Genomic DNA, 12772 nt, shown 5'->3' with positions numbered 1-12772 from the left:
GTTAAGAACCATTGCTATAGGCCAGACATGTCAAAGTCAAGAATGAATTATCTACGGCCCCCGGAATGATATTTGATTAGTATTAGAACCGGCCCGCAGGCCACAGCCGCCGGCTGCTGTTTTGCACGCACCAATACTCCATTCCCCACAATGCAATGGTAGCCCACGAACTCACTGCGGCGCCACAAGTGGACCTTGGATTCATTATTCATCAGTATTCAGTTACGTCTATGAGGGCAGATGTCAGCTTTCAGCTACCCCCCTTCCCAGTGTTGTGCCTGAACGCGTTCATTGAACGAAAGTTCATGAACTCGTTCATATTTTGAGCGAACGTGAACTAAACGTACTGTATTACTACTGCCTGATGAACGGAGCCTTCCACGCAAAAACCCGGCTAAAACACACCGTAAAAAGGCCTTAATATGGCAGCATCAAACTATGGGCCACAGTCCGCAATGTGGACAATGGTCTGCAGAGTGAAATTATTCCCGGGCCATCGTCTGATAATTTGCTGCGCAATTGATCAAGGACAGAAAAAGAAAACAAACATTTCTGCAATTAGTAGGAAATACTTGTTTGGTGTCATCAAACATAGAGGCATAGAATTAAGTCGTGGTATGAGCTTTTATTCAATGCATGCGTGGGGAAGTTGGTAGCAAAGCTAAGCTTCAGCCTATTGGAAGGCTATTTAATTATGAAACGACATTTAATAGAACGACGTGGATTTATGCAACTTCCATAAAACACAGAGCACAGACTATATAAAACACTGTTTGGCATTAAGTATTAAAGTCAGCCAAAAGCTATTAATTAGTCTTAGTTAAAGATAAAGATTTCTCCAGATAAGTGATAAGTAATCACGTGATAATCCCTCCACATGAAGTACTGCATCGGACTAAAGGGTTTGATGGATTTCATACAGAAGCTGATAATTGTCTTGGCTTCTTCCTTCTCATTTCCTGAGCAGGAGGAGATAAAACTTAAGGAAAGGAAATGAGGAGAGGAAGTGAAATGTAACCATTACTGAAATGGGATTCTTTCAGTTATGTACACCCCTGCTCTACTAATGCTCATAAATAGTAACTCTATTATTGTTATCTCTTTGTACTGTAGAGATGGACATGTTTTTATTTAATTGTAAGAATTCTTGACTATATTCACCTTTTAAAAAGTCTGAGGTCAAATGGTTCCACCGCTAAGGATGGTCATTAATTAAAATGGTAATAGCTATGGGATGAAAGATGAAAGATGAGCTAGCTGTGCTGCTGCTGCTGCTGCTGCCTGATCCTGATGAGAATGACACTCAGGCTATTGGTTTACTGGTCATGTGTACACAGTTTTCTCCTGTGTTTTGAGGGGGTGGATGGTAGGTGCACTTGGGAGAAAGCTCTCTTCAGTGTCTATAATGTAACTTTCTTTTTTTACTTGGAGACTAAAGCTTAATTCCTAATGCATCACCTAGAATGCTCCCAAACAAAGCAGACAGCAAAGTAGCATTTGGGTAATTCCACGCAAAACTGTCACATCCATAACGCCAACACAATGCCATGGTATTTAGTTGGCGTTATGTGAGTTTTGCGTGGAATTGCCCATTTCTGTCCGCACCTAAGCTTTGTTATTCAGTTCTTCAGTTCCTGAAGACATTCTATGTGACCTACCATTGTGTCAAAATCAATGCCAGGTCAAATCACTGCACAAAGGTGAAGGCTGTTCAAACAACCTGGATCTCCTCGTTCAGCTGATTGACCGTGCTTAGAAACAATGTTAGTTAAAGCCAAGAAAAGCATGTTGTTGTAAGAACACATATTTACACAGAATGTAAGATCACATAACTTCACAATGTTGGCCTCATAAGCAGCTCAACAAGGCAGATGTCTGTGGTTTGTCCATTTTTAGTCACACACAAAAAGAAACTACCTCAAACAGAATTCATCCCTCAGGAAAAAAAAAAAATCCATGGAAAATCAGTGTCATTTTGGCAAGTCGTCTGCGCTCAGACGTGGAAAACTATTCAAACCGCAGATGAACGCTGGCTCAGGAGGCAAGCTGGGAGACCAGGAGAGAGAGTGAAGGGAAAGAAAAGAAAAGAAAAACAGCCTTTGCCTCGTCAGCTTGCTGTATGTAGGCTGGCTCCAAGTTTACTGTTCTTCCAGCAGTAGCAGCAGCATCCAGACAAGTTTCCACAGGGAGTGTATGAGTTCTCTTCTCCTCCAGGGCTCTTTCCATCCCCCCATTCCTTCCCCCTCCTCCTCATTTCCCCCTCTACCCTTCAGCTCTTTCTTTCTGTCAAGCTGCACATACTGTCCTGTATCGGAGGCAAAAGAGTGCAGGGAGTGAAAGAGAGAGAGAGTGAGTGAGAGAAGGGAAAGTAGGAAAGAGAGGATAATGATGGCGTCTCTCCGCTTTTGTCTGCGACTGCTAGCAATCACAACTTTGATGGCCACACTGGAGTTCACAGGTAACCTCCTCTTTGAGCTCTCTTTCTCCTTTTTTCTCTCTTGTCCCTTGTTCACTCTATCGCTCATATGCAGATGATTGGAAGTAGGCTAAAAAGAAATGGAAATCATCCGTGAAAGCTTGCAGTGGCTATAAAACTATCAGAATAAGCAGAAGGGGCCTGATAAGGGAAACTTTTTTCCAGTGGCATTTTTTTCCTACGATGCCGTGCACATTCTTGTGTATTCTTTCATTCTTGTATAAGACAAAAAAAAGTTACGGCTTGAATGCTAAAAAGTTGGCATACTTTGTTAAGTGCAATAAAAATAAAAATCTGTTATTTGATGATGAGCCTTTATATGTCTGTCAGAAATGCAAGGATACAAGCAGAGCACAAGAAGATTTCCATAATTTTAATTAACTGTTTTGTAAATATAAGCAAATATAGGATTTGATACTTCCAGCACACTCAAAAAGTAGGGTAAGAGGCATGCTTACATTGTGTATCACCTTTTCCTTGTAATTGCACTTACTAATTGTTGCAAAAGCTTACTAATAGCAACTGAGGATGCAGATTGCTGCAGTTTTGGAATTGGAATTCTTGCTAGATGTTAAGGACTGCAGCTGTAGTGGCCATTGTCTGATACTCCCCTTCCTCATGCTTTTTTTTAATAGGAGACAAATCTGAACATGCTGCCAGGCCTGTCAAGTGCACACACACACACACACACACACACACACACACACACACACACACACACACACAGAGTGTCTATGAAGTCATACTGTTGACAGTGCAGTGCAGGATGAGGCCTAGCATTGTCTTTTGATGACATGAGGAAGAGATGTTGCCTTCATGGCAGCATGTGTCTAAAAACTAAAAATTCCAATATGTGGAACCTTTTTAGGGCCCGAGCACTCAAAGGGCGCAAGGCCCTATTGTTTTTGTAAGGGCTATTATTATTGTTATTCTACTTTTTTGCTTTCCTTTTTTGAAGTGGTTAACATTCAAAATGCGCCCCCTTAGGTGACTGATCCTGTGGTTGGCATATATTTTGAGGTGGTTAACATGGTCGAAAAGTCTTGAAATTTGACACACACATCAGGTGTCACGCAAAGCAGTTAGGTACAAGAGCTTGGCCCCGGGCATGGCCCAGGGACTCAGTAGCGCCCCCTTAGGTGATTGAGGCAGTGGTTGGCACATACTTTCAGCTAGATGCATCAAATTTGGTAGGTGTGTGTATCTCCCCAAGATGAACAACTATGTACAATGCATTAGCCACGCCCAACAGGAAGTGAGGTATTTGGGATTTTGTGCGGACTAAAATGTCATGAATTGTGATACCAAAAGAGGTTCTTCCCATCGGTGAAAACGCATGCAATTTGGCACACACATCAAGAGGTACCATGAATACACAGGGGAAAAGCCTTGGCACTGGGCTTGGCCCAGGAACTCCATAGCGCCCACTTATGTCACTGTGACTTGTGGTTGGCATATAGTTTTAGATACACACACCAAATTTGGTGGGTGTATGTAACTCCCAAAAACAATCAACTTTTGTATTAACATGCCATTAGCCACGCCTACAGGAAGTGAGGTAATTGGGATTTTGTGCATTGTGGACATGATCTATTTTAACATACTTCTCCTAGAAAGTTGATCCGATTCATGTGAAAGTTGGTATACATGATGCCAATATGCTTCTGATTCTAAATTGTGAAGCTTTTTTTGATATGTTGTAATTTGACGAAATGGCGAAACTATGAATTTTAATACCCTTCCACATAAACTATAAATGTGTCTTAATTCACCATGCATGGCTTGAAATGTTTTAAATTCCACAGGTCTTTGAATACCACGGGAGTGATGATATTCACATGCCCTTTATGGATATTTGGCATAGCGCCACCACCTGGCAACAGAAAGAATGGCAATTACACTGATGTCACATGATCAATTTTAATATACTCCTCCTGGACAGTTTGTCAGATTCATGTGAAATTTGGCAAATATGATGCCAAGATGTTGCTGATGTTAAATTGCGAAGGGATTTTTGATATGTTGTAATATGTCATGATTTTAATATCTCACCATATAAACAGGAAATGTGTCATAAAGTCACAGTGCATTGAATGAATGGTCTGAAACTTCTCAGGTTAATAGATATAATGATTATGATGATATTCAGACACCCAATGGGCCTGCCTGGCATAGCGCCACCACCTGGCCAAGTAGGAAATGTGCCAAAAATGGACAATGCCTTAAGTGATTGATCTGAAACTTTATAAAATATTGGATATCATTATTGTGATGATATTCACACATATAATTCACATCCCTAGCATAGTGCCACCATCTGGCCAAACAGGAAATATGCCAGAAATGCTCTATGCTTTGAATGAATGGTCTGAAACTTCTCAGGTTAATAGATATTATAATTATGCTGATATCCAGAGACCCTATGGGCCTGCCTGGCATAGCACCACCACCTGGCCAAGCAGGAAAATGTGCCAGAAATTGGTAATGCCTATATTGGTTGATCTGAAATTTTGCTAAATATTGGATATCATTATTGTGATGATATTCACATGTGTAATTTTCATGCCTAACATGACCTCTCGGTGCTCGGGCCCTAAATAGCACACACATCAAATATGTACATTTCACAAACGCACCACGTCGGTGATTTGTTGGATTCCGACATGTCACAGGTTGCCGCCATTGCCATATATTTTTAATTTTATTTTTTATCCCCCTTTACAACTTTATTAATACAGCTCATTAATACTTGTCCTACCATATTTTAGCAAGACGATATTTGTAAAAAGTGCAAGGGTAACATACATAGATCTAGTGTGGGACAGAAACAAAAGACAAAACATAGTGATAGAAAAACAGACACATGACAAGACAGTGGGACAGGATCAGACTATTAGGACAACACAAGGTGACATATAGACAATATGTGGAACCTTCAATTGTATCTTCACACATGTGTGAATCCATTTGCAATGCACCCCATTCCATAACAGGTCTTGGGTTTTGTACCTTTAGCTGATATAATAGTCCATTGGTCTTTGGCAACTTCATGTTTCCTCGATGTTCCAACTCCAGCTAAATCATGGACTCCTCTGACCACAGCATACGCATCTGCTGTCTTTACTTTCATCTGAGATGAGCTTAGTGATGTTACTGCACAGAGTGTGTGGCTTTTTCCTTGCGTAATAGATATTAGAGTTCCATTTTGTGACACAGTGCTGGTTTGTTTGAAGTGACTACTGTAAGGTTTTCTGAAGTACACCTACGTGGCAATATCCTGGCAATATGATGGTTTATCATGTAATACCTTTTGGGGGCTTGAAGGTTGCGAAAGAAAGAAATACATTATTTTCAATCTTGTGCTGAGAAATTCTAGCAATTCTAAATTCTCTCAGAGTGTTTGGCCCATGACCCATCTTCTGGTGAATGCTCCTGTTATACCCATAAGTAAAAAACATTTTTGATAAACTTTTCACTCTTATTTTGCCTGTCCCAACCAGTGGTGGAGGAAATACTGAATCTCAGTACTTAAGTAAAAGTACAAATACACAGAGAAATATTTACTTTAGTAAAAGTAAAAGTACCACAATGACAAACCTACTTAAGTAAAAGTAAAAAGTACCTACTTTTAAATGTACTTTAAGTATTAAAAGTAAAAGTATTTGCATAATGATTTATTCTCTTAATATCTATATCTAAAAGAAAAATGAGTATGGGCTGTGGCATTTTAATTAGTTTTAGGTTATACTCGACTAGATAGTTTTAAGCTAATGCAATTGTGCTTACCATCTCTGGCCCAGTTTACATTCTGACCTACAATTCTAGAGACTGTAATTCTGGTGATCTGCTGAGTAAAATATCATTCAGCAAAACACGAGAGCCTGAAGTTTAATGGGGTAGACAAGGGAAACGTCGGGTGGATCGTATGCCAATTCTGCTGATTGAACAGAAAAGTTGCTGAGAAAGGTGTCTTTATGATTAGGTTCAGTTTCACTTGCGCAGACGCACATAGACATTGAATGAGCGCTCACATTTCTACCCCCTTTATTTGATCACACACAATTAAGAAATATTTCCTAATCTGGAAAATGCTACGATTTTTTCGGCCAGCGGTTCTATAATAGTCTACCATTCATTTGTGCCGCAAATGATCAGACGTGTGAGAAGCATGGGCGTCTGTAACTTCGCTGATCCGCGGATAGCAATCTCATCGGAGAGGAGGCCCTGTTGGCCTAACGAATGCAGATGGCTACAAGCTCACGCTTTGCCTGGTCTAGACTAGAAGCTTATGTTTCAAAGATTTAGAAGCTGGGCACGTAGCGCTCCAGAATCTTATAGCCTAGCAACCCCGCCCCCTGGTAAAACAAAAGTGTTTTTGTCAGAGAGAAAATAAATAAATAAATAAATTAAATGAATATAATAAATAAAATGTATCGTAAAAAAGAACGATGGTGTTGTAGAAATGTAGCGGAGTAAAAGTAGGCCTACAGATAATTGCTGTAAAATGTAACGTCGTCAAAAGTGAGTCAAAAGTATGCACTATAAATTCTACTTAAGTAAAGTACAAATACGTGGAAAATTTACTTAAGTACAGTAACGAAGTATTTGTACTTCGTTACATTTCACCACTGGTCCCAACATGTTGATAAGTGGTCCAAGATCTGAACCGTGAGAAAAGCGAGTAAAAAGAGAGAGCGAGGGAAACAGAGGGAGAGAGAGAAAGACAGGGACAGGGGAGACCTTGACATTATAAGGAAATATTTACACTCTGTAGCTTCCAATGCTCGCTGCAATTGTTTGTGCTTCCTAAGATGGCTGAATTCTAGTCTTTCGATAAGACCATGTTTTTGTTTCAAAGCCTTCTTCATATGAAAATCTATGCATGTTCACAAAACTATTTCTTCTTTCTACTATTTCCTGAACAGCAACATAGCCTAAATGACTTACTGCTCCTTCCCTTCCATGTGTGTCCATGTGTGTGCGTGCGCGTGTGTGTGTGTGTGTGTGTGTATGTGTGTGTGTGTGTGTGTTCGGGTGTCCGTGTGTCCGTGTGTGTGTGTGTGTGTGTGTGTGTGTGTGTTCGTGTTCGGTGTCCGTGTGTGTGTGTGTGTGTGTGTGTGTGTGTGGCTAAGGCCAGTTTCTGATGCAATCCCTGTATGGATACCAACCCCCACTGTGCTCCGTGGCTTTCCTCAAATAAGCATGTGCTCAGATAAGCTTGAGGCTGCTTCTCTCACAGCTCTTTGGCGGCTGACTTGCCTCAGTCATCACCGGCACGGCATCGCAGGCTGTACCTAGATTCTGCTGCATTACTGAATCAAATACTGTGTGTGTGTGTTTGTGTGTCCGTGTTTGTGTGTCCATGTGTGTGTGTGTGTGTGTGTGTGTGTATGTGTGTATGTGTGTGTGTGTGTGTGCGCTTGACAGGCCTGGCAGCATGTTCAGAGATACCCCCCCAAAAAAAAAAAACATTCAGGGCTTAAGCCTAAAAGCCTAAAACTCAGTGGGGGTTTGGGGGTGTCACCCTCATGAAAATGATGTAATATCCGTTAAGTGAATGCACAATTTCTGCACACTTTCCATCAGAGAGTAGGGCCTACACTATGCCTAAAACATCTGTTACCTCACCTATTATCCAGACATCTGCATGAAAACATTTAACTCACAAGGGAAGTGTTAAAAAAAAAGAGATTTAGGCCTATCCGACCAGATTTCCAGTGCATTAGCCGACAGTGCGTGCAGACTGTGGTTCTGCAACTGCCATGATCACACACACTGGTGTGCTTGAGTGAGAGCCAGGTGTGTTTGGTATTTATGGTGATTTACACAACGGTCACATTTTGTAAAGATCTGACAGGGAAATGTTTGCTTTCATAAATAGTGTGCTTTCTCACAAAAGCATATAATTACTGTGCTCAACTAGCTGGCACCGATTAAGCATTCTCCTTCACCAAACTATGAGCCTGGCCAGTCACGTCAGTGGCACACTAAGGCCATTCTCATCTGCTGATACAGCAACAGGATAGTCCTCCACTGCTATCCTGCTCCTCAATGCCTTGATCAATGAGTTGGGAGAATTCACAAATTCCCGGTGGGCCGGTGGCATTTTGGGGCCAGGCTAAAAAGTGCATATTGCTGTTTGAATATTTTTCTTTGCTGTAGTAGCCTGCACTGTGCGACTGCAGTTCCTTTCATTTTCAGAATGTTCATTATATCCATAACTTTAAGACTATTTCTTCAGTGATTAGCAAGCTACCACCAGAAACCAACAATCATGTAAGACCTGTGCCTGCTCTCTCTCCCGTGAGCATAAACCAGGACTCCCTGACAGAAGAGACATTGTGTCTCAATGGGACCTTCCTGGTAAAATAAAGGTTTAAATAAAAAAATGAAATAAAAACTGCTCAAACACCACTGTTTTGAAAGTTGAGGGTTGTGGGAAGTCCCCCCTGCCCACCCCCTATTAATGCAACGTGTGTGTGTGTGTGTGTGTGTGTGTGTGTGTGTGTGTGTGTGTGTGTGTGTGTGTGTGTGTGTGTGCATCTGGGTACATTTTCTGCATGTGATCTGCAAATCCTTCCCAAAACACACAAGAGTTAGTAGGGAAAGCACAGAGGCTGCAACAGGCCCACAGTGGGAGTGGAGATTAGGAATGTAGAACATGTGACGCATAGCACTGTCTCTGACTGCTCCTTATGGGGATTGGTAAACATGCAGCTGAATGCAGACAAATAACCCACTGTCTCAATCCCCACTTTCCACAGGTACCTCAGGTGAAGGAGGTCTGAAAAAAATCCTGAAGAAAAGAGAAGGTGATTCAGCTCTGTCCCCAAGCATGGGTAATGTAGTAGCGTCACTGCACCACACAACACATTTGCAATGAAGGGACTCATTTTTCACACTCTTCACGAGGGAGGTTCGAGCTTCTCTGAATGCGTCACTGTTGGTGTGCATGCCTCACACCATTCATACACATTTTGGGCAAGGACTACAGCAAGGCTTGGGTATGGAGACAATATGCGTGACCAGAGCATATAATATCGAGTAAGCGAGGCCATTATGGAGATCATTATATCGAGGCCACGGCTTGGACACATGTGAGACATGTGAGAGTATGAAGAGGATCATTACAGGCTGGCTATGAAATCATAGTGCCATTATTCATATGTGTGGAGAGAAAAAGAGAGTGATAAATGGCCAGACCCACACCATTCATCTCAGTGGAGAGAGCTCACACGGCCCTTTCTGTCCAGTCTGTAAGCATATGTGGTGGTGGTCATAAAAGGCACAAAGAACCAGAACCATTCATTTCACCAGAACCATTCATTTGAAATCATTACCCAGTGATGCACTGCTACGTAAGAGTAGAAGGGCTTCACAGAAGACATGCAATATATCACTTCTGTGATCTTTTTATAGATTTCTAGGGAATATTCTTACTTAGTGGGTAGATGGGTAGGTGGCACATTGGAGTCAAAGCTGCAGTTCAGCTTTGCTGTTATGTGAATGCACTTTTAAGTAAGTACTTTACACACTGCTCAAGCTTGTTGGCCATGATTTTATGAGCTTCATGCATATTTGTTTGCTATGTTTTTAATTAAAGAGCTATGGTGTCTCATAAAAGCAGAACATTCTCTCTCTCTCTCTCTCATACTCCAGTGGTGGGCGGTGAGGCGCCCTCCTCCAGCGTGGTAGTGTCCTCCTCCAAAGCCATGCAGTTCTTGGTCTCCCTCAAGAGGCCCAAGAGGAACCTGTGGGACCGCAGCCGGCCCGATGTGCAGCAGTGGATCCAGCAGTTCATGCAGATGGGCTATGACGAAGCGGTGCGCCCTTTCCTCTCTGTCAACTCCACTCCATTTGGATTCATTTCAGTTCCGTTCAGTTCAAGTTGCTTTATTAGCATGACTGCCTGGATACCGGCCGTGTTGGCAAATCTATTGTTAAGAGCCTCAGAATAATACGATGCAGATTGCTGTCACTAAAGCCTGACCCAGGAGAGCAGACATATAACATCTTTTTTTTACGCTGGTCATTCAAGGGATGAACACAAATGTAATTTTAAGAAAATCTTAGCTAGAACATATCTGTATGTAGTGTTTGCACAACCTTGCAATCATTTAGACAATAAGGGCACTGCAACAACACCTACCAACGCGATATTTCTCGGAAAATGTCACTTGAGCGCTTCGCTTCTGAAATTGCATCCCTTGCCCACCCTCTCATTTTATAGAATTTGCAAGATATTATTTGAAGAGTCATTCTCTTGTCATTCACTATCTCCGAGTCCAGATTACACACTCGTTTCCTGAACGTAATGAAATATTAATAGATCGACGGCCACAGTGATAAAATGTAAAATGTTCACCAAACTGTGAAATCAATGGCAAATGGCTTAATATTGGAGTTTTTCACAAAATGGCCCTGACAAAACAACACACTGTCATGATTTTGTTTTAATAGCAAAGTGTTCCTATACAAATATGTATATGGTTTTAGCAAAGAAATGGAGATGAGGAGACACACACACACCTACAGTATGAGATATACATGTATACACATCACATGCCTATACATGTGTGTGTGAGGACAACCAAACTCATCACTGAAACATGCATGGATCCTTGTGTTCTGGCAAACATTGTCATCATACACTCTAGTGTCCATTCATGCAATGGGAATGAGAATTAGCTTCCGGTGAAAGATGTATGTTATGAATTATTTCTGGAGGCTAGTCATAAATACTTTAACAAATACATACAGTTTATTACATACAGTATACTGCTGTTTTCTAAGATGGATGAAGCCTGGGATATAATGACATTAACTAAACATCTTCTTTTGACTGCTGGTCAGACATGTGGGCCAGATACAATGGCAGTAATTTGTTATGATATCATGTGGGAATCGCTCTTCAGATCAACCCACAGTGTCTTGTATAGGTTTCATTCAGCATTCAGTTGGACCCTTAACCTGGCCATGTCAAAGCTGTAATTGTAGTTTTCCTTGGTGAAGTCAAAACAATCTGGAAAAATAATGTGTTGTGTAAGGAAACTGGGATCCACTTGGTCTTCATGAACACTTTCTTTGCACAGCAGAAGTCATCTCTTGCGAATGTGTTCACACATTCTCATTGGTTTACACAGTTCTCACACCCTTTTGCAAAACAGTTAACACAGATGTCATTAAAAGTCCCCAAAGTCTATTGGTTTCCCCATGCTAAACAAAATGAAAACATCTTTTCACAGGTGGTAGAGATTCCTTGCACAAGTCTGAATCTCTGATACACCTGTGTGTGCAACTCCTTTCAATCAGCAATCATTCATTATCCATAAGAGATGCCATGTCTGTTCTGTGTTGCTATTTGCAAGTAGGCTATGGATCTAAGGCACATTTACATAAATAAATTATTTATATACTTTTTAAAGGTTTACTTTTAGGGGCACATTCATTTTCCCATCAAATATTATGCTACAACTTACAAACGAGTAGTCTATGTTTTACTTCTTGGGGCATATTTAGTTTATCAAATATTATACCCCAGCTCAGAAGCACTGATGCTCGACCAGCTCCAAGTAGCTCAAAGCAGGCATTTGTAATCCACTTACATTTCTTGATGTGTTCTCTCTCCCCTTCCCATTTCCACAGAGGCTGGAGGCTGATCTCGCCTACTGGAAGGACCAGGCGCAGGCCAATGACCAGGGTCGGCAGCACCACTATGACGAGAACGCCGCGCTGGGTCCACGCCATGCCACCGGGTACAGACACGGGGCCAACGTCAATTACGACTACTACTAACCTGTCGGACCTGGAACACACACACACACACAGTGGCCCCTTCTTCACTGTGACTCACCCTTTGCTCTCCTGACATGGGAAGATTAACTTACATCCCAATGTCAGATGTAAGAGACAGCAGGCAAACACCAGTGTATCACTTTGCCTTTATCCTTTGTACTCCCTCTCTCTCTCCTCCAGGTACACATTGTTAGTCATTTCTGTGGGAAAACTCTGCAGTTTTAGTCTTCTGTTCATTTAGGCATCACAAGTACATCATTTTTTAACAGCCTCAAAGTGGTTTGAATAAAGTAAAGTGCTTTGGGAGGACTTTTGCAACTCTTGTGTGTGTGTGTGTGTGTGTGTGTGTGTATATAAAGAGCATGTGAGGGAAAACTTCAGTGAGGGACGTGAGGAGCTTAACAGCCGTTCTATAGATGTTTTTGTTCTGCTGTGTGCTATGTGTGGGTCATTTAAAACCAAAGTGTCCAGGCAGAGAAAGAATGATGCGACAACACAACA

General features: G+C 41.6%; 1 protein-coding gene across 2 annotated transcripts; it reads left to right on the top strand.

Annotated features, from left to right (window-relative positions):
- The first annotated feature begins 2098 nt into the window (after window positions 1-2098).
- On the top strand, window positions 2099-12580 carry ecrg4a (ECRG4 augurin precursor a). Of its 2 annotated transcripts, none has more exons than XM_048239220.1 (4): window positions 2099-2458; window positions 9241-9288; window positions 10136-10299; window positions 12122-12580. In XM_048239220.1, exons 1-4 carry the CDS (start codon window positions 2386-2388, stop codon window positions 12269-12271), a joined length of 435 nt encoding a protein of 144 aa, XP_048095177.1. In that variant the 5' UTR covers window positions 2099-2385; the 3' UTR covers window positions 12272-12580. The 2 variants fall into 2 exon arrangements, with proteins under 2 accessions (XP_048095177.1, XP_048095176.1); XM_048239219.1 differs by having other exon boundaries at window positions 2100-2458; window positions 9241-9315.
- The last annotated feature ends 192 nt before the right edge of the window (window positions 12581-12772 follow it).

This window comes from Alosa alosa, chromosome 3, assembly GCF_017589495.1.
Source record: "Alosa alosa isolate M-15738 ecotype Scorff River chromosome 3, AALO_Geno_1.1, whole genome shotgun sequence".
Taxonomy (NCBI): Eukaryota; Metazoa; Chordata; class Actinopteri; order Clupeiformes; family Clupeidae; genus Alosa; species Alosa alosa.
This window is presented reverse-complemented; position numbering and strand designations above follow the sequence as displayed.